The sequence below is a fragment of the Fundulus heteroclitus genome, unplaced genomic scaffold (assembly GCF_011125445.2).
Source record: "Fundulus heteroclitus isolate FHET01 unplaced genomic scaffold, MU-UCD_Fhet_4.1 scaffold_281, whole genome shotgun sequence".
Taxonomy (NCBI): domain Eukaryota; kingdom Metazoa; phylum Chordata; class Actinopteri; order Cyprinodontiformes; family Fundulidae; genus Fundulus; species Fundulus heteroclitus.
In genome coordinates, this window is record NW_023396691.1 from 141,222 (window position 1) to 164,538 (window position 23,317).

General features: G+C 37.4%; 1 protein-coding gene across 1 annotated transcript in view; it reads left to right on the forward strand.

The window, feature by feature from the left end:
* LOC105915569 (astrotactin-1-like) overlaps nucleotides 1-23,317 on the forward strand; it is a gene marked incomplete at its 3' end in the record, with an annotated part of 126,542 nt that overhangs the window by 81,785 nt on the left and 21,440 nt on the right. The window contains 4 exon segments of the mRNA XM_036130142.1: nucleotides 2,199-2,283; nucleotides 5,298-5,372; nucleotides 10,283-10,420; nucleotides 20,615-20,765. Coding sequence (XP_035986035.1) covers nucleotides 2,199-2,283; nucleotides 5,298-5,372; nucleotides 10,283-10,420; nucleotides 20,615-20,765 — 449 coding nt within the window.

Sequence of the window (23,317 nt, forward strand, 5' to 3'; positions counted from 1 at the left end):
GAGAGATATTGAATGTTCAGGAGTTGTTTTTTTTTTCTTTTTTAACAAGCATCGCTTGATCTTTATGTCCAGTCCAGCAATCCCACATGGGGTCATGAAAAAAAGCTTCAGCAGCAGTTATTGAGGACATAATTGTTTACTGCAGCTTTTTTGGCTCAATAATTAAATGCTTGGCTGATCACTAATGAGTGTTTGAATACATTCCACTATTTGTCTATTTTTATGCAATGTCTCATGAAGCAGTTTTCTTCCATTTTTAACCTTGTATTTTTTGTAAAGCATCCTGATATATATATATATATATATATATATATATATATATATATATATATATATATATATATATGTATGTATGTATGTATGTATGTATGTATCTATCTATCTATCTATCTATCTATCTATCTATCTATCTATCTATCTATCTATCTATCTATCTATCTATCTATCTATCGATCGATCGATAGATAGATAACCGATACTAGATTTTTGCACACTATCCGGCAGAATGTAAACGTAACGTGTGCATTTCCAGCATTTTGATTGGACAATCCGAGATTGGGGCCAGAGGATTTGTGCCCCACGGCTTTCTTCTGAGAAAGCCATGGGCGAGAAAGAGTTGGGCATGCGCGCTGTGATTTTAGATGTTCGTTATTTAAACAAACGTTGGTGGACCGACCCCACAAGGCGCCTCAAGAGGATTTACCTTACTGAGCTTGTCAGTTTTCTGGCAGACTTAGATATATAGACACAGATGTTTCTAACAGAACTTTATTGGTAAAGGTATTCTGTGTTTTTTTTTTGTTGTTATTGTTTTTTTTTTACAATAATACTCTATAAAGAACAACCTTGTCCCATTGATTATTGTGAACACAGAGCTCCACAGTGACATCTGGTGAATGTTGGTACTCTGCAAAGAAGATTAGTGAGAAAACAAGCCTCAAAGTTTCTTTAGAATCAGCTTTCAGCCAGGGGCTGTTAACAAAAGCTGTTCATTTGAATTACTTTGCATACCTTGCAGCAACACCTCCCACACCTTCAATGCCTGTCAATAGAGGGTCCAGATCAACTCACTGCACTATTTTGTTCATGTAAAGATAATTTACAGCTCTCCATTACAATACATGTGTTAGATGTGTGCATTGAACAAACATCTATACATTGTTACTGGTTGGAATGTAACAAAATAGTTAAACGCCTTGCACTACTTACCACTAAGCGGTTTCAAAAATTATTTAACAAATACATAAAATGTTGACCAAAAGATGGCTTTATTACTGACTTGGCTTTAAAGTGAATATTGGGGAGATCTTGGCTGTTTTTTTTTATTGTAACACTCCCTATTTTACCATAGAAAGAGCAAAAGTAACCCTGAACAGATTGTACAGACATAGTGGTGAATGTAAATATATACCGAGTCATATCCTAAACTTTGGAGGCTTTATAAAAGCAGACACTCATGTCTTGGATTGTCAGTTTTCAGTCAAAATCAAATGTTGTGAATGAAAGTATAGCAGGAAAAGTAGATAGGTCCCTATCTACATTCACACAACTAGTAATGTCAGTAAACCAGGTTGCACAAACACATTGCACCCAGCAGCAGTCCACATTACAGAACTTGTCAGCCCTGTCCTCAAGAACATATGGTTGTAACTATATGGGTTCAGCTGCACCAAAGCTTATAATGTATAAGCCTATAGCCTTAATACAGGTATTAGGATGGTCATTTTGTTTATTATCTGCTTACTTCTGTCATTTTATCTCAATAGCAGCTTCATCCAAATTACGTTTTGCCTACTCCTTGTTCACCGTTGCCAGCCATTGGGCTGCATTTGGTGTGCTGTTGCATTGTTTACAAGCATTGGAGGTAACCACAAAATGCCTTTAAGTGGGGTTAGCTTCTGTTTTTTTCTGTTTGATCTGCATGCTCTTTATTACCTACTGGCCATTTTTCAGCACTTTGAGAGCAGCTGCATTGTAAAGAAAAATTTGCTTTCACATGCTCCTGCGAGAAAACTGTAAGCGTTATTTGAACAATGTTGACTACCTCGTTAAAAATAAGAGATGATCATGAGTGCTCTAATTGCCTCAAGAGGATCATCATTGGAGTAAAACAAAAGAGGAGTGGGGAATTTTTGGTGAATTGAAAAAGGCTTGAATATAATGAACACATGATTGAAGAACCTCCTTTGTGTTTTCAGGAGAATGCCTTTGCCTTGACGGCTACATGAAGGACCCAGTCCACAAACATCTTTGCATCCGCAGTGAGTGGGGGCCTAATCAGGGGTAAGTTATGATAATTGCCTTGTGATGATTTGTCAATGCTCATTACCATGTCAGGGTGATACATTGGGACAACAAAGGAGTCATCCTCCTCATCTAACCAAGATTTATTACATTGCTTCAATAAATCAAAATGAGGTGTGATGTGACCATTGGCCCACAATATAAGGAGAAGGAAACAGAACTACAGATTCACCAAAGCCTTATGTGGGTATATCTATGACAGTGGCGCAGGAGTTCGGGAGTTCATCCTGCAATTAGCGGGTTGCTGGTTTGATCCCCTGCTCCGACTGTCTCAGTTGTAGTGTCCTTGGGCAAGACACTTCATCCATATTGCCTGCTAGCGGTGGTCAGAGGTTTCAGTAGCGCTGATGTACAACAGCCTCGCCTCTGTCAGTCTGCTCCAGGGCAGCTGTGGCTGCTAACATAGCTCACCACCGTCAGGGTGTGAATGTGTGAATAACTGACTGTAGTATAGAGCACTTTGGGGTCGTCGGACTAGTTAAAGCGCTATACAATTAAAACACATTTACCATTTACCACAATTTCAACAGTATTCCTAAGAATGAGAGTGCATGTCAAAGTGTTTGTATAACTCATTATTACCTGTTACAAGTTTTTAATTAGGAAGTTTTATGACTGTGATAAATTAAAACCATTACACCTCCGGCAGACAAAGATCATGTCTAAGAACTTGAAAGCATCATAGAATGCTAACCTTGCCTGCAAGATGAATTATAGCAGTATTTGTGCGTTTACAAACACATGAGAATCTATCTTGTCCCACTACTGCCACAACCGTTCAAGAAGCGACTCCAGCACGAGTCGGCCAATCATGTTGCAGTATTATGGTTTAAGGCGGGATATATCCGCTTCGACTTAGACTTATCTTCCTTTAATAAGTGGCACCCAATGTCTGCTAATCTTCCTAACATGGTTTTCTCATTAGGCATTCAACTTGGTTCAAAAGTTGCCGTAGTGTTGCTTAAGGTGCCTGTGATCCACATGTTCGTGTGGCAAAAATTACAAAAATCACTCAATGGCATGATGACATCAGGGTCACTATCCAAATAAGCCTGCCTTGACCAGTGTAACTTGTTCTAGTTTCTCATAGCGCATGTTGCTTACGACATTTTATTTTGATACGGTGATCGTCAAAAAGCAACTTTTGGTAGGCGGGCACTAGGTGCCGCTTCACCCAATCTGCTGGGAAAGTTCTGCTGAATGTCCCTCTTTTCCGTGAACAGGTTCAATACAAATGCTAAAAATTATCAACCTGGCTTGCTAGGTTAATAGAAAACATCTGGTGGGAAAGCCCTGCCAGTAAATGGTGCCGGTTGATCTTAGGAGACAGAAGAAGGTCAGAGGGACTGTTTCTGCTTCACAAAAAAAATCTCTGCTCCTCATGGATGGGGCATTTATTGGACATTTGGATATTTTTTTTTTGTGCGTTGCAAGTTTCAAAGTTTATTGCTACCACCAACTTTTATCAAGAAAACTGTGCACGCTTTTCTGCATGAGACCACCGATGTTCCAAAAAATTGGTTTGATTTTATTTTTTTAATTTTTACATAAATCAACATTCATGGCAACACAAGAAACAGTGCAATAGCAAATAAATGGCTTTATCACTACCTTGGTTGCTGACTCAGAAGCCTGAGAACAGCGGATCAACTTCAACCTCCATTGCCTCTTCAATCCAGAAATATCCCAGGCAAGGTTTGAAACACCTTATTAAAGGGATACTTTGTCTGTCATAAATCAACAAATAAAATAGTTTATCAGTAATGATGCTTTTCATCCATACATTACTGTTTATCCAGATTTATTGAAATCTCACACATTAGAACACAGGGAATATCTGAAAAAACATTCAGAGCTTTTTTTCTATGTGGTTTCCTTTTTGCACATACACAGAACCAATAGCGACCTGCAATGCAACACTAAGAGAGTCACTTGTAAAAAATAAAATCACTTGTGGCAGTAAACTCCACAGGATACCTTTTAAGAAATGTAATAGACTAACTAAATACCCCATTTGGCTTCCTTTCTTTTTTATATTGTGGATTGCCACAGAGTTCTGGAGCCACTTAAAATGCCTCAACAAGAATAAATGTGGCAATGGAAAGAATAGCATTTGCTAATTTCTTACACAGCAACAGCTTCCAGCAGGCAGAGTAGGCATTTTCCTTTATGTTCTGACTGTATTCATGCCATGTATTTTTTTTATTTTTTTATTTCCTTCAGCTAACCCAACTGTGCATCTCTGGTTTTCAATCCCCTGGTCTTCTTCCTATGTCCTTGTCACTGTGTAACAGAGTGTGGGCACCCATGGGTGACTTAAATGTTTAATGATCGTAGCCCATGGCATGGAAACCGCTCCCCCCTTCTTACTGATGTTCTTTTTGCTTACAGTGGTGAAGGAGTTTTCTCCAAACGACATCGGGCCCCTGTCACTTCCCTCTTTTGCGCTTTCTCTTTGTAGACTGTTAAGTCCCAGAGCTGCCACTCCCCATTAATCTCTATCATTCTCCCTCTCTCACTTCTGCCTCTTGGCATCTGTCTCATTCCCACAATGTTTTTCTCACTCTCACCGCTTGTCCCTTCATATTTTTTTCCCCAGCTTTTTCTGCTTCCATCTACATCTGTATCTGTCTTTTGCTGTGCGTCTCCCTTGTTCTGTTTCATCCTGTCATCGTCTCTTATCCACTCCCCTGGTAAATAGATATGAGGCAAAGTCACATTTTATGTCAGCTCCAGCAAAACACATTTACAGCCTGCTTATTTACACATAGCACACTGTATTACTGCTTGTGAATTGTGAAGCTGCGGAAGGCAGGAATATTGCCAAGATAGACATAGAAATGTGTCTTGAGATTGTGGAAAGTTTGGATTAGGAGGATGGGTATTCAAAAAAAAAAAATTAGCACTTCTCCCGCTTTGATTCTAATAATCAGTTTTACTCTCTCCTCTCTTTGTTGTCTTTGTCTCTGATCTATTTTTTTCCGTTCGGCAAGTCCCTGGCCTTACACCATCTTCCAGCGTGGTTTTGATCTTGTCATGGGAGAACAGCCCTCTGATCGCATTTTCAGGTAAGAAGAACTTCACAACACTTACTTCACTCTAACTACATTATACATTCAATGGTACCATCATCAAATAACATGTACTGAAATACTGTGACTGTTTCTCTATTCATTTATTTATCTATCCATCCTGCACATGCACCTTTTTGCCTCTGAAATGAGTGAACATAAAGTAGTGCCCATGCTTTCAGCTTCTTAGAATTTTCAAGGCTCGTCTGCATTGCAGTGTGTGTCTCTTGCTGTTGCTCTACTGTGTACGCAATGCATGGTGAACACCCACCCGTCACGTATGCCTCTATGTTGCTCCCCCCTACCCATCCACCACTTTCTCTCTACAATAAAAAAAATAAAAATCTCATGGAGTAGAAAGTGTGCTCTTACGCAAAGTCGCTCTAACTTATCAAGTTGTAGTAACACACTGCATCAAATTCTAAGTAATGGCGTTCCTGAAATGAGAAAAGTGATTGGATTACTCCGTTACTGAAAGAATAACGCCGTTACTCTTAACTCTGTTTTCAACCAACCTGATGGGGAAGCTTAAACATTGTTCCTGTTGAAACATCAAGGCAAAAACTTCATGTTGCCTTGTGTGTCGAAACTTAAAGCAATCTCATATCTGGGATCCAAAAGTATAGTTTACACTTTAACTTTTCATGTTTCATGTTTTGTTACCTCACAACCATAAATTAAAATGGATTCTTTGACACTTTGCACAATTTATTTTGCAGAACATACCTAAAACTTTGAAGATGTATTATCTTTGTGAGGCGACGGCGAAATAACAGACTTCAGTCCAATTCAATAGGCCATTCCAATCCATTTAATTGTTTCTCCTTAAACCAATCAATTGTTGTTTTAGCAGTATGCTGCAGGTCGTTGTCCTGCTGGAAGGTGAACCTCCATCCCAGTCTGAAATCCCAGGCAGACTAACACAGGTTCTGCTCAAGTAGATCCCTGTATTTAGCACCATCCATCTTTCCCTCCACTCAGACCATCACAGCATGATGCTGCCACCACCATGTTTCACTGTTTCTGCCCGACATAGTGTTTTCCTTGGTGGCTGAACAGTTCGATTTTAGTATCATCTGACCAGAGCCCCTACCTTCATACATTTGGGTAGTTGTCCAAATGCTTCTTTTCCAAGCTCAAAATGTGCCGTCTTATTTTCAACACCAGGTAATGGCTTTTATATGGCCACTCTTCCATACAGCTCTATGACAGCTTATGGTGGTCCTATGGACATATCTTTTCGTCTCTGCTGTGGTGCGCTGCAACTCATTTGGGGTCTGTGAGTTCTGGAGGTCAGCCCTCTCTTGGCAGGTTTTCTGTGGTACCAGGTGCTTTCCGTCTGAAGATGATGAGCTTGATAGTGCTCCGGCGGAACATCAAAGATTTGGATATTTTTGTAAACCCACCCTGACTTGTATTGGACTTGTTTGGAGAGCTCCCTGGTCTACATGTTGTGATGCCTCTTGCTTAGTGGTGTTGTAGCTTCACGGACCTTTCAGAAAAGGTGTTTGACACTTAGATTGCACAGCATTGCAAAGGTATTCACCAAGGGGATAGTTACTTTTGCAAGGTACTATACATGCAAGTGTTTGCATACTTGGATACCCACTAAGATACATGAAGATGTCAGACATTATTTTGGGTGTGTATTTCCCAAAGATAAAAAGCAAAAAGTATGCTGGTACGCTGACCTTGCGAAAATGAACTGGAGCTTTCGGATTGTAATTTTAGCTATTGTTTGCTTTTACAGGAAGCTTTTAGCTTGTTTTCATTATTCAGACTACTTTTTGTGTTAAATCACAAAAACACGCTCCCCACACTTTCAGCTTCACAATGATGTACAGTAAATGATGTTGACCACAAGTCTCTAATTTATGATCAACCTTTGGTTTTTTTTTCCCATCTTACTTATTAATGACAGTGGAATCCAGGTCAAAGCATGATAAGTTAGCTGGGGCCATGCACATAATGTGTGCTGTTACTCATTGACTTGATTGGATAATGTTCGATATTTAGAAATGAGACAGGTTTAAAGTCCTGTTCATTGTCTGATTTCTTGAACAGTAATTATCTGCTTTGGCTATAGCTGTGGCTCTACATATTTGTAGATACTTAAATATCTATTTATTGTGTTTAAGTTAAAACAACAAATCTCAAGTAACTATCCTACCATCTTGTCCAGCATTACAACTACAGAGGGCACTGGTACCTATCTCCAGAGATCTTTGAGCAAGAGGCAGGGTACACCCTAGACAGGTTATCAGCCTTGCTAAAATGCAAGAAAGAACAAAAATAATAATTTGGTGGAATTAGAACGTTAATATATGTGTTGTCTGCACTAACACTGTTCATAGGTTTTTGTGTTTACAGTCATGGAATGAGGAGCTTCCCAGTAGCTGTGCTATTGTATTTATCACATTAATCCTTCCTGACAAAGCAGCAATAAAAACAACAGAACCTTCTTTTCTGTTACAGAGCTTGCATTGCAAGAGAGGGCTACCTTTTCTAGCTCATTAGGACCACTCTGACTGTTAGCACTTTTTGGCAGGAATAGATGGAAGAGGATGGCCTAAAGCTTAATAAAAGACTTTAAAAGATTGCCTTCCCTGTTGGCATGTTCTCTCAAATTGGCCCTTTACTGCAAAGCTGAAGGTTCTAAAGTTTTGTCCTCAGTGTGTTCTCAACCAGCTATCCATCCTAATTTAACCAATTTTAGTCTTTAGCTCTTTTTATCTAGCAATTCAGCGCTTTATCTATGCTTGAAGCCAGCTTTTCATGAGCTCTGCATCCAAATGCTTGTTTGCTTAAGCAACTATTATCATTTACCAAGATTATTATTACATGAAATATTATGAAGTGGTACAAATAGTGAAGATAAATGCTGAGAGTAAGCATTCAAACACGCAATTTGCCCTCCACTCAGTAATAACTTCAGGGAGTTCCTCTAAGGACTGCAAACATGTTTTCCTCGCAACAACTGTTTCCTCATGAGGACTCTTAGTGTTTTTTCCCCTCCAGTTTCTGTTAGAGCGAAGCAAATAAGTTGTATAGCAGTGCACAAGTCCCAAGTTGTCCATTATAAAGCAGGGCTTGTTAAGCGCTAGCTAACCTATCCTGTGGTCACCCTTGAACGTCATTCCGCATCACAGGGATTCTCAACACCACTGCTGAACGTGGTCCCACAGGAGCAGGTGAAATAAGATGTGGCAACTGCTTCCTGAGAAATAATGTGGAAATAACAAACTCCTCCAATTAAGTCTTATTTAAATTGAAAAACAGCTGTTCTTTGATCCACTTAAAATGGTAACTTTGAAACAAGATGATTAATTAGCTTCGTATAATTGAATGTTCTGTTTCTGTAGTGGTTTAATCACTCTGGTCTTGCAGTGAGTGGTAGTGCTCACAATCCACTGATTTCACTGCCCTTTTCATATGCTAAGCTTGCATTTTATCAAATATAAATTGACCAATTTAAAATTTTTGAAATGTGTTTTTTATGCATAAAAATGGTTATTCAACCTTTTATAAAGAAAAAAAAAACTATCGCCTTTTCTTAAGTATGCATGCATTATTCATCAGGGCTAATAAAGCATTTCATGTTAATCAGCGTGCACTGTTTAACTTAAAGTTTGCAGCATTACATTTCATCTGCAATGACTTTAGAGGTTGATGATATTCATTTTCGCACAAATAAAAAATGCTTTAAAGCCTTTGTTCCAGGCATCTGTTGTTTACAGATTCATTGCTGTTTGTTGTCTCGGGGGAAACTCTTACTGGCCCGTTTTACCATGGATCCACATTTAGTATGCATTGCGTCCATAAACACAGTGTTACCTCTTGTAAAGAATGATTTTATGCAAACATTATAATTTAGCTTAAAGGGAAATTAAATAACAACAAACCGACTTACATTTTTAACTAGAAATCATAAATGCAATTCAGTTATTCATCTTAAAAAACAAAACAAAAAAATTTCGACACAACATTTTGGTTATTTTTGGGTCCACAAAGAATTAAATCTGGGTTGCTTTCTAAGACAACATAAGATATCTTTATGTTAGTCAAACATTTGTAATGCATATGAATTATTTTTTGGAGAAAATTAAATTAACTTTGAAAAGTATTATTTTAAATTATAAGGCTTTAGTTTAAATTCTAAGGTTTTAGTGGTTGGTTATTTTTTTAGGATTGAGGTAAGTTGGCAGCGACAATGGCTGAATAGTCAAAAACCCACAAAGGGTCAATTAAGTCTGTTGAAAAACAATGTTTTTATTTTTTCGAATTCTGTATTTAAAAATGTCGCCACATTTTGTATTAATAAAAATGACTAATCATATACTGCTTGTAAAATGAGGTCAAATATGTTGACTTAGACCCCTCCTTTCTGCATCATGAACTTTCTACATGTAGATCTAAAAAAAAAGTATGATCTGAAAGGGGATATACACTACCTGTGGCCTTTGGCTGCCATCAGGCATATCCTTAACCTAAAGCTTATTGCTAATTAAATTTTGCGGTTTGGGATTCCTTAGCGTAGCAGTAGATCTCAAGCTTTGTTTTTGCTGTCATATTTGATTTTGTTTGATTTTTCCATTTATAACACCATCCCAAGATTTAAACATCATCATAAAAGCGTGCCTATTGCCTTAAGGTTCTGCCTAATCTTTGACGTATTCTCTACACCCTTTGTGTGATGTTCAAGCTTTTAAAGCTGAATTGTTGCTTTTTAAAACAGATCCCCAATTTATTTCTGACTTGAAGTTTCCACAAGACAATAGTAGCTTTAAACTGTATGAACTCATGTTGTCAATAACATGAGCAAGTAACCCTACCTTAAGCTTTACCTTGGTGTCATTCTTTCCACTTTTGAAAAGCCCACTTCTGTAACTACTCTTGCATTCTTGCAGATTTACATACACCCTGGGAGAAGGAATGTGGCTTCCTCTGAGCAAGAGCTTTGTCATCCCTCCCGCTGAGCTCGCCATCAACCCGTCAGCCAAATGCAAGACTGACATGACAGTAATGGAGGATGCGGTAGACGTAAGGTGAGAGACATTTAAAGATGACACTTCTTATAAGTATAGCTTTTGGGTGGGAGTCAAAAGAAGCTTCAGCTAAAGGAATGAGCATTTCATTAGGTGGTAGGATCGTGTTGCTCATTACACTTCTACAAAATGTTTGCTTACATAATTGTACCCAAGTGTAACAAAGAAATTTGCCTGCTTTAAATGATGGTATATTTTATCATCTTATATGCCATGTTGCATGAAGTAAATGTCAACTTTGACAGCAATCCTTTCAAGGGGACTTACACTGCTCGGTATTCTAACTCCATCTGCACTTGTTTTTTTTTTTATTAACTATTGTTTCTGTGAGTTGTAATCGTTGCAGTGTGGTTGATGAAGATGTCTTAATGGTCATGATTCACAGGGTAATAAAATTCTGAGTTCGTACACAAAATCAATTATGAAGAAGCAGTAGAAAAATATGAAAGTAAAACAAAGAATTGGCTGGTGAGTTGAAGCCAGAAGCAGCTTTTTGATTGTTAAATGGTTCATATATTCGAAGGCGATCTGCTCTGCATGCAATGACTGCATGTGTGTCTAGACTGCAAAGAGAGCGGTGACTGAGCGCAAACAAAGCTACAGTGTTAAATTGGACGCAGCTGACATCAAAGAAGGCACATAATTATTTAGCCACTTTGCTTTTCCACCAGTGGGTGGTTAACTTGGTCCCCAAAAAATCTTCAGAACAGGAAAGCAATGTAGCCAACAATCTTTAATCAGTTGCTTTAAAAAACAAGCTTGAGTCGATAACGCTTTCTACATTTATGCTCTTCTCCACTTCTGTGTTGGACCCAAGGGCCAAATCACACATCATCCTAGTGTCGGGGGGTAACAGGAGAATGTGTACATATTTCAAGTTAGACGTTAAATGAAAATAGATAATATTATAACTTTTCTGTCCCAGTTTACAGTGTGAGACAGAGGTTCTCTCCTATTCAATATCTAGAAGTTCACTCTAGCTCAGATCATAAAGAACAACATAAGAACAACTACAAACGACACACAGGTCTAATTCACCATGTCACCAGGTGATTATGAACCTATTCAGTGCTGAGTAAATGCTTCGAAGAAATCAATGCATGGATGTGTGAAAAATGTTTTACAGTTGAATAAAAACAAAACTAAAGTAGTTTTATGACCAGTAGAGGAGCGATCAAGAGTTAGAAAACTGCGTCAGCTGCTTCGGCTAGGAACCGCTGATTAGGTCATGAATCTGGGTGTAGTGATGGACTCAGACCTGAAAGGCATCTCAAGACCAAACTCCCAGAAGACTGTAAACATGCTGAAACCCTGGGATCTTTTAAATCAAGGTTAAAAACCTGTTTGTTAAAATTTGCCTTTCAATGTTCATGTACAATTAAAACTTCATTATATTAAGTTTGTTGTTCAATGTATCTAGACCTACTGCTACTATTGAGTTGTAATGTGCAGCACTTTGAATTGTCTTTTTACTGAAATGTGCTATACAAATAAACTTGCTTTGTCTTACATTTCTTCCCCATGGCTGTGGAAGGATTTAACAGGGTGTTCAGTGGTCATGATTATCATAACTATTATAGGATTGACCAGCCTCTGTTTTTTTTTCATATTGGTTCAAAATCAGTGCTCATTGTATAATTCTAGTAAGTATAGCAAATATAGTCCTGTAACAACTTTGTTAATCATTAACTCACATTTTTTTTCCCATTGAGCTGAATCTGATCCTCTATGCTGGTCTATATTTTCTTTTTTTTATTGCAGTTTTATTAAGACAAATCCATTCTTATCTCTAAACTACTTTGCAGTATACTATAATATGGGACACTTGGTGTGTTCTTCACATTTATGTTAGAAAGAGGCACCACAATAAGGAAGATATTATACAGTTGGTTCCTTAGGATTCCATGGTAAATGTGTATTTTGCAACATACATTTACATTTATTTAAAAAACATGTATCTACAGATACGTCTCCTGTTTGCATCTTTATGAAAACCATAACTGACACTCATCGGCCACAGGTGGCGGCATGTCTATAGGGGGCACTTGGTCGCTGCCCCCTTCAAATTACAGAAAGAAAATGTAAACAACGTAAACAAAAATGACAAAATACACAGTAGTTATCACATCAAAAAAATGTCTGACATTTGATTTTTCAGCATTCCCATTTCATTTTCAGTTTATTGTCCCCTAATTTTAAACTTTCAATGCTGAGGAGCACTGGACAAATCACTGCCCATGTGTCTTTGTAACCTTTTGGCTTCCATGTGATTTCATGCTGGTCTCTAATTGGTTACTTAAAGACTCTCCTCAGGGAACTGATCTCTGCATCCATGAGTTCATGCACACACACACACACACACACACACACACACACACACACACACACACACACACACACACACACACACACACACACACAGAGCTTATTTTTATCAGCAGCTGCCTCAGCTGGCCACTTTATTAGGTACACCTTGCTTGCACCTGGCATAATCTCCTTTTATCTTTAGAGATGCTAAATTTTTCAACAAGGCATCACAGAGATTTATCCGAGATTTTGGTTCATATTAACATGATAGCATAAAATAGCTGCTGCAGATTTGTGGTACAAATCTATGATGTGAATCTCCCACTCGACCCCATCCCAGCTGGTGACTGTGAAGGCCATTACGAGGCATTAAACTCAACCAGTTGCCGAAGATTTGAGCTTTGCGACAGGGTGTCCTACTGTGCTTAAAATGTTCTTAACTTTTAGCTCAGTGGTCATTTAACTTATCCCTGTCATTTTTGGGTCCGTCCTTCTGTATTATCCTATGAAATCGAATGATTAATATAATCTGATTTTCTAAGATCTACATGACAAATTATGATATATATATATATATATATTTTGACTTACAAAAAAAAACTGAGGCTGAGTGTGGATAGATATTACAATGTTCGTTGAACTATAAGAAAGACTGCTCTTGTCTCCTTTTTTGATTTACATAGTACATGTTTTGACTGACAGCTAGTGGATGGTACATTTATAGCTAACTGATAATGTTGTACACCGTGTAGATATTTCAATAGTGAACGGGTGTGTTGGCATGCAAATTAAAAAGCAAAATAAATATATATATATATATATATATATATATATATATATATATATATATATATATATATATATATATATTAACTGCCCTTCTTTTTTTAACTGAGTAGGTACATTATGAACTGCTCTATTAAAAAGAAGACCTGCACATTACTGGGGAAAAGGGCGAAGGTTTATTTGAATAAATATGTCACTCACTGAGTCGGAACTATTTTCAGACACAATGATTTCTCTCTGTATAGTCTTGGGGTCATTGGCCTTGTCTCATTAAGCTGAACTCACTGACTTTGTAGCAATTCACAAAGTTGCGTCTCAAAGTGTAACCAGTGAAATATAAACAAGAAAAGGCTTCGTTATACAGAGAGAAAAGAAAGATAGAATATAAAGATCCTTTATTGTCCATTAGTGAGGAAATCCAGGTGTACCAGCAGCACAGAGCAAATATACGACATAAGAAAAAAATGTATGGCTGTTAGCAATAGAAATCTCAAAGTAATAAATAAGTTTGGAACTGAGGAGGGTGATTTTAAGAAATGTACACAAAGCATGTCTATATTTATATATGAAAGTACCTAAACACTATTGATAAGAATTAACAAAACTGAAAAACTACAGCAGGGATGTGAACGTGTTGAATTTGTTGGGAGCAGTGATGGTTATAAAGTCTAACAGCTACAGAGAGGAAGGATCTGTAAGAACACTCCTTTGTGTGACTAGAAAGTGGCAGCTCCATAAAAGCTTTATGCATAGGGTATGAGACATTGTCAAACAGTGATGTTCTTTTTGCTAGTGTTCTTCAGTCCCCTGCCACCTGCATTGGGTCGAGGGGGCATTCTATGGCAGAGCTGGGCTTCCTGAATAGCTTATCTAACCGCTTCCTCTCAGTTGTAGATACGCTGCTCCAAGAAACTACACCATGAAAGATGGTTGATGCCACCAGAGAGTCATAAAAAGTCTGTGGGAGCGTCCCCTGCACTCCAAAAGATCTCAGTCTTCTTAGCGAGTAGAGTCTGCTCTGACTCCTATAAAGAGCATCAGTGAATCAAGTAATGTTTGTTCAGGACAGCACCCAGGTACTTAATAGAGTCAACTAACTCAATGTCAGTTTCCTGGATGTTTACCACTGTTGTTGTAGTGAGTCCATGCCTGTGGAAGTCCAAAACCAGCTCTTTGTTTTTTCCCATGATGATCAGGAGATGGTTTCGCTGGAACCAGGCCACAAAGTCCTGTCCACTCTCTGTACTCTGAGTCATCCTTACCTGTGATGAAGCCAGCTATGGCAGAGTCATTTGAGAATGTCTGAAGAAGGCATCCCGGGGAGTTGATTAAGAAGTCTGCAGAGTCGAGGATGAACAAAAATATGGCCAGCACAGATTTTTATTTTTTCAAGAGAAGAGGACATGTCATCGCCCTTGTGTGAAAGACCAGTCACTGTAAAAGATGTTTCTACTATAATTTAAAATAACAAGAAAAGCTTTACAGAATGGGCCTTTCTTTAAAATGTCTTCAATATTCAACATTAGTAATACTATATAATATAAAAGCTGTAGAACAGTGACTCTCTAGGAACAGAATTGTAATAATACGGAGCTAGAAAAAAAATAGATCTTTTAACTCTGATTTTCAAACGGTCACTAACTTTTTAAATCAAGCATGTCCCATGGCAGATATTAAAAGCCCAAAAGGACAAACAGAGAAAGTTTTGTTTTGTTTTGTTTGTTTGTTTTTAACACCATTCTGGTTTTATTGCTCTCTCACGGAAACAGCTTTTAGCTTGTGACAAGATGGTCATCGGTCAGGTCGGATCAAGCTGACAATAAAGGGAGGGCGCCAACAATTAGTTGTTGTGCCTGCTGGGGCTAAACTGAACCAAGCCCAAAAAAACAACAGGAGGCCCTCGCTACATGGACCCCCCACCAGGACAGGCGAGGGTAGACCAGCATTCCATTTCCTGCTGTCATAATCTGGCTTCCATGATGAAATATTAAGGAAAAATATGTGTAATTAAATATGCACTTGCTAAGCACAAAGTAAAGTGAACTGTGTGGTTAGCAAGGGGGGGTATCTTAGATTGTTTTTGTGACCTGATAACAACTGAGCTAATAAAGGTGTGTGGAGATTTGGCAGTCGCTGATAAGATATAAGATAGGGGAACTCTTCCTATAAATAATATAGGGGATAAAAATAAGCCGCAAGTTGCAGGTCAAGTTCCAAGTTACTAAAAGGCTTCATCACAAAGAATTGTTCAGTATTTGTAATTATATTACAATTAAGCTATCACTGAAATATAGCATATGTTCTCTTAGGGAGTCCCAATTAAGTAGACAGTGTAAATATGAACAAAATACAGCTCATCTAAAAAATGTTAAGCAGTGCAACCCAGTATTGCTTCATTCCTGCTGCTCTGTCAGCAGTCCAGTCTAACCAGACTTGATGATAAGGAGGTGCTGGAACTGGGAAAATTTGCCTGAAGCTATGTCTCTTTAAACTGCATAATGCAGCCTTTCCAATATTCTTTCTTTTGCTCCTGTGCTTTCAGTTATGACTTTTATTTTTTTTTGCATAAGACCCAATAAATTCCTGCGACCATCAGGGAAATGTATGGTTCAAAACTGATGTACATCAAACACATTTCATATTTAACCTTTGTAGTCTTCATTTATGTAAATGTATGTATAATTGACAGTTATACTTATTAATATTTTTGTTATTATTATATTCCTTACACCTTTTTTACTGTGGGACATTTTGAATGGAGTGTACAGACATAAAATACTTTAGGACGAGTTATAGTTATTTAGTAGGTGGACATGAAGTTGCTGTATGACATTTATCAACATTTATAGATGCCATTTTTATTTTTTACTCTCCATTGTTTATTTTGTTAACATTTATGCTGCACACTGTATATCACATTTTATCCTAGGTTGTTTTTTTTTTTTTTTTTTACATGATTTTGTTTCTTATATCTTCCTGCCAATGTTTTAAAACAACACAAGGCTTACAGTTTGACATAATTCAGAAAGTGAGGAAACATAAAAGTTTATCAGTATGTTCTTTCCTATTTTATCCCGCTTGCATTTTTTCCATTGTCTAACAATCCCTCTTCTAAATATTTCTGATATCAAGATTTTTAAACACTCAGTTGGGAAATAACATACTTTCATCTTGCTTTTTTAACATTTCGTTTTCATTTGGCAGCGTTCAGCTAGACAGTGTGTAAATAGCTCATCTCCTTCTGATCTGTGATCTAATGAATGCTCTTCTTAGCTCTCCCTCAGGGGCTTCACAAAAACGCTGTTAACACCTTCTTGAAACATGCTGATTTACTCTGCTTCTGCGCTACGTTCCCATGTGTTTGATTGTCATTTGTAACTTTGTTGCTTCCTGGCAGAGATAAATGGCAACAAACGTGGATCTTTTTCCGTTGATTAGCTGGTGTCATAGAAGTTCAAGTGATTTGGGAAAAGTAAAAAAAAAAAAATGCTTGTGGGATTCTTAACACTGTTTTTGACATTGTTGTATTGCCTTGAGTCATTTTTCAAGTACTGCATTTACAAAACAGTTTTAACGTCTTCCCAAATCAGAAAATCAACTGTGTGAAGAAAATGTGTTTATGACTATCAGCTGTGGGTTAAGCCAAAGAAATAACACGACACCAATGTTTTGGGCAGAACTTGCTAAATATTGGTTCCTCTAAACTGCCTGTTTTTGTACATATTTTATTCTTTATTCTAATTATTACTTCATTTGATATTGTTATATCACTAAACCATATAGCTATTTTATGAAGTAGGATAAATACAGTACTATGAAATATATTTACGATGTTACAGACCTCCGCAAAAACAAAAAGCATTTTTCAACTGACAATTTTATTTGTTCTTCCCAAACCAATGTAAACCTGTATGAACACAAACACACAAACTAGCTGTGATTAACCACGTGTTCTGGTTCGGTTTACCTATTCACCCTCATGCCTGATTATACCAGACTTAAAATAAGGAAAGTCACTTAAACAGAACCTGTCTGATAACACAGAGTAGGTTAAAAGTTCTTGTAAGCAAATACATTATTATTAAAGGTTCAAGAACAGATGATAAAGTGACTGATATCTACCTTTCTGGAAAGAGTTCCAGTAATGTCTAAGGTTCTGGGACTCCAAACCACAAACCACAGTGACAATCCTCACACACAAATGTCAAAACTTGTCAAAAAAAATGTCAAAAAATTGTGAACCTTCCCAGGAGTAGCTGTTCTACCAAAATCACTCCAAGAGCTTTCTTAACAACTCATCCAAGAGGCCACAAAAGAACTCAAAACAACTTCTAAAGCACTTCAGACCTAACTTGCCTTAGATGAAGTCAATGTTTGTTATTCCACAACTGGAACAAGACTGGGCCAATTGTTCTAAGGTTAAAACCAGTGCTGACTAAGGCCATTCTTACACTTCCAAAAAACATTATGATCCTCATACCTTTAAAGTAATGTGTTGACTGACATAACAAAGTGATACTTTTTGGAAGGTGTATGTCTTAAAACCAATGGCTTATTTGAGAACATGAACATCTCACTTGCAGTAAGTCATTATGGCCGATTGCTAGGGGTTTTGTTACTTCTTTAGGATCTGGGCAACTGGCCTATTATAGTTGATTGAACCTCTACCACAAAAGACTTGAAGAAGACTTCATGGCCATCGGTTTGTGATTTTAAGCTCAAGGACTCTGGAAATATGCAGCAATATAATGATCCAAAGTCCCAGCAAAAAATACCTCTGGAAAACTTAGAGGGTGTAGAGTCAGTTTGGACTAAAATCCAATTAAAATTCTTCGGCATTACCTTGAATAGGCTATGCATGTTTAATATCCATCTAAAGTGGGTGAATAAAAGTAATTCTGCAAAGTAGAGCAGGCAATATGGCATTTATTCCAAATGCTTGATAGTACTTGTTTCCATCAAGGCTGACCCAACCAATGATTAGACTTAAGGGGCAGATACTTTTTCACATAGAGTAAGGTTAGTTTGGGTAGCTGTTGTTACGTTACAAATGAAATCGTCATGTAAAAACATCATGTTGTATTTACCCATTATCTTTGTCTGATATTAAAAATTGTTTGATAAACTCAAACATTTAAGTGTGACAAAATGGCAAAATCTTTAGAACGCTGTATAAAACTGTATGGGATTCCTTGTTGATTTCATAAATGAGCTCCCTTATAAACAAATGATCAGTTTCTCATTTTTATCTTGGCCTTATTTTGATGTGGGAGAAATGAAAACTTAATTTAATTTTTTAATTAAACAATTTTTAATTAAACAATGATTTATATATGTTTTTTTTTTTTTCTGAAATGACATCATCAATTACAGTTTAAAAGGGAAGCCATTCCGTGGCTTTGTTTTTGCTGCAGATGACGGTTATTACCTACATTTAAATTTCTGTGATTTACTTACTGTGAAGAAACTAAAGTCCACTCTACCTTGTAATTAGCTTTTGGTGAAAACGATAAAATTGATATTGAATTACAGCTCACAGCAAGGTTAAAGTGACGATTACATTTTGTTTTATCTCAAATATCATCTACTTGTCATATTACAATTTTACAAAGCTGGTTTTGCAGAACATTTTCCAGGGTAAAATGTTGAAAAGTTACTTTAACTCATTTATGAGGTTCTCTAAATGATTAAGAAACTATCTAAAGTTCTATATCTTTGTTAATAATAAAAGTAAAATTCATGTATTTGACAGCAGTGTTCAGACACTGAGGGAAAATGTGTGAATTAACGCTGAAACATAAAATCCATTCTTTATAACAGATTTTAGTTAATATTACCTGGTTATTTGTATGGCTCATAGAGAGAAATGGTTCTTCTTACTAATGTCAGTCTTTCTTAGTGATAATTTTGTTTAATCAACTTGGTTGTAGATTTAGGTTGGACCCGATCACATTTGCCCTAAAGTAAAATTTCATAAATTATTCATTTTGCAAACTTATCTACTAACTACAGCTAATTATTGGTAATGTTAATTAAAGATTGTAATGATATCAATACAACTGAAATTGAACAAGGTTTTAAAACTGTTTTTCTTCTCATTTCTGAAGTTCACTTGTACAGCTCATGTGGCACCTGTGTATGTACAGTCCCTGGCAACAATAATTGCACCTCTCCAAACTTTTTTGCATTATTCTTCAAGTTAAAGCCACTAACTTGAGACAATTTAAGTGGCTAAACAGCATCAGAAACTTAGAATACACAAGACAGATCAGGGATAATATTTTTTCATAAATTACAGCAGATTAGATTATAGTACAAAATCACAAACTTTGAACACCCCACAAAACACAGTTCGATCTCCTAAAGGAAAGAGTGTGACACAACTGCAAAACTACTGAAACATGACCGTTCAGCTAAATCAGGAGTCAGCAACATTTATTTTCAAAAGATCCATTTTGGCCCCTTGCTCCAACTAAACATTTTTGGAGCCCAATTACAAACTTGCAGTTGTGACCAGTTAAGTCATTTCAGTACTTTCAGTGAGTAGTCTTTATAAAGATCATAGTTTCCAGCCTAATAACCAAGAAGAAGAAAAAAGGCTGAAAAAATAACATGTAATGGTGAATCTATATCCCAAAACGTCTTGTGCCAGTAACAGTAGCTAAACTGCTTCTACAATGTACTGATTTTGGGGAGAATGAATACAAAAGCAAGCCACTGTTTTACTTTTTAAATTAGTACAATAGAAATAGAAAGCACTGATCCATGAGTGTTGGTCTATCACAGAAAATCCTCATAAAAATTCCTGAAGTTTGTAGATATGTGACAAAACGGGGTATGGATTGTTTTGCAAGGCACTGTAAGTTTGTATCTAAAGCGACCAGAATCAAGGTCTTTATTAAAAGTCCACATTGATTTTCAGTTCATTCTCAAGCAAGAAGATTTTGCTTTTTAAAATGAAAGTATGAAGGCATGAATATCAGAACCTATTGGAAAACGTGTAAACATTTTTTAGTGTACTTTCATGTGCAACACGTAACAGGCTCAACAACTAATCACAGCACTGCACATAAAATTCATGTCCTCTGCTTTGTTCTGCAGAGAGGAGTTGATGATCAGTTCTTCGTTTGACTCTTTGGAGGTTCTCCTGGATTCGTTTGGACCCGTAAGAGATTGCACCAAAGACAACGGTGGCTGCAGCCGCAACTTCCGCTGTATATCCGACCGAAAGCTCGATTCCACCGGCTGTGTGGTGAGTCATCTTTCTTTAGAGATCTCTACCTTTAGGCTGCTGTAGATTCAGCCGCAGAAAAATGACCTTTCCTTAGACAAAAGAATCCAATTCAAAGTATTACAGCGGGGTATACAATCTACACACACTATTGTATGACTGATACAGCACAAGAGGATAAAATTGCCTTCACCTCCAGCAGATCCAAATCTCGGGCAGTTTTGATCTTTTGTCAATGTATCAGGCCACTTTTCTAAAGGTTAAAAACCAGACATTTCTTTTTCATTGCCATCTTGTTTTGGTCATCGTTGTATAAGTGTGTTTGCTTATATAAATATTCATGGACATGTCCACGGGCCACATCAAGGACAGACAGCAAAGCGGCATCCTCTAGTGTTTCTGAAAAGACTAACATGACTCTCCCCTGTCGTCTCCCATGCCTCTTAGACCAGCGGCACATTCATTACCTCCAGGTGGTGCTTAGCAACCAGGAAATGTAGCAGCCAGGTTTGTTTTCTTCTCCATCTGCTGGGGACTCCAGCACTAGCGTTCTTGTCATTTGCAGAATCTTATTGCCTTCTGCTAGTGTTTTGCCTCCCTTGCATCCCTCACCCCTCACCCCACTTTCTATTGATGAGCTGTCAGGCACCATCCCTGCAACAATGTCATTTCTTTTCAAGTGCTTTGATGCACTTCACTTGAGGATTTCAGCTGGTCCGGGAAGATGCGGTTGATATGATCATATATGCGTATCTCTCGTGATGCATCTCAAACATGGAGGAACAGCTTGTGAGAAATATTCATGGAAGAACGTCATTTATAGATTAGAGCAAAGACCCGGGTTTCCAAGGAATTGTGCAGTTTGATAGTAAAGTTACAATGTAAATACCACTTGTAACAAACACATGAGTGCATTTTTGAATAAATCTCATTAACTTCCATCATCTTACTTTTATGATAAAGTGAGATGTACAGTGAGCTGCTGAGTAGAAGTTAAAACATTACTTTAAAGCATTTTTTTCTTCAACTCTAAAATGTGAGCTTTGAAAACAAAGAGGGGAACCTATTTTCCAACTCTGCTGCCTTTTTCACATGTCCCCCATTTAAGGCTGATACCTTTTTGAGGTGACAAGCAAACTTTTTATTCACAAATTAAAAAGGTGAAAAGAAACAATGATGCAAAAAAAAAATACAGTAAAGATTATATCACCAAACTGTCAGGACATGATACTTCAATAAAGCAATGTGGACTAAAACGTTGAACACAAAATAATTAAAAGCTTTGTTAGTCTGTCTCAAGGTCTTGGTCAAAAGATAATGGATTTTGTCCTGCTCTGAGGTGTGATTTTTGTGCTCACAGCCATTGGTGGCAGAATTGCAAAGCAATAAAAAGAACTGCTCACAATTCTTTTCCAGGGTGTAATTGTTCCATGCAAATCTACTGTTAGCAAAAAAAAATCCACATCCATCAGCCCACCCACCCACCCATCCTTCAATCCATCCATCCTTCCATCCATCCATCCATCCATCAATCCATCCATCCATCCATCCATCCATCCATCCATCCATTGATTCATCCACCCATCCATTGTTTTCCGCTTTGCTGAGATGGGATCATGGGTCCAGTAGGCCAGGAGGGAAACCCAGACATCCCTCTCCCCAGTGACCTCCTCCAGTTCCTTTGAAGGGATCCGAAGGAGTTCCCAAGCTGGACAGGATATATAGTCCCTCCAGCAAGTTCTGGTTCTTTCCTGGGGTCTCCTCCCAGTGTGACATGAACGGAAATGAGAGTGATATATATTTAAATATTTATACTAGCATGAAATAAATTATTATTCCATAGCTGTGGTTGGCACATGTTTTACAAATACCACCTCAGGCCAGGAATGGGAAAATCATCTCTCGGATGGACCTCATTCTAATCAAGAAGAAATCCTGTGTTTTCATCTGAATTATTTTTATGATTGAACAATTTTGCTATAGAAATAAACTAATTGCTCAATAAATCTTGCAAATTCCAGTTTTATAAGACAACAGACAATTTTCATGTTTGTTGGAGGACGTGGAATGGTGGAACACTCAACTTAACAGCATTCCAATTAAAAGTCAGAGAAGTCAGGATTCCAAAACAATACATAAACAAAATGTTGGGATTCCAGTATGGCGATGGCCAAGAAAGCTGTTGTTTTGTGTGTAGAGCCTCTTACAAACATCATTTAAAGCTGTATTTTCCACATGCAAACAGTTCACAGCTTACTGTTGTTGAAGTGAGGAGATGCCATATTGGATCCCACAATTCGTCTGACTTTCCGAGTGGGCAGTCCGTTTTTAGGGGTCATCCAGTTGATTCTTCCGACTCAGAAGTCAGAATTTCTGAGTTCTGACTGCAGCTGGAACGCAGCAATAATATTTAGTTTTAATGCAAATTTGCACTGGATAAAAAAAAAACATGTAATACACAACCTCATTTGGAGCTGAAAATTACTTTTCATACGATGTCTAGCGCGTTGGAATGCCAAGACTGAGCCCCGATAATTCAGCCAGACAAGAACAGTGGTTTTAATAAATTAATT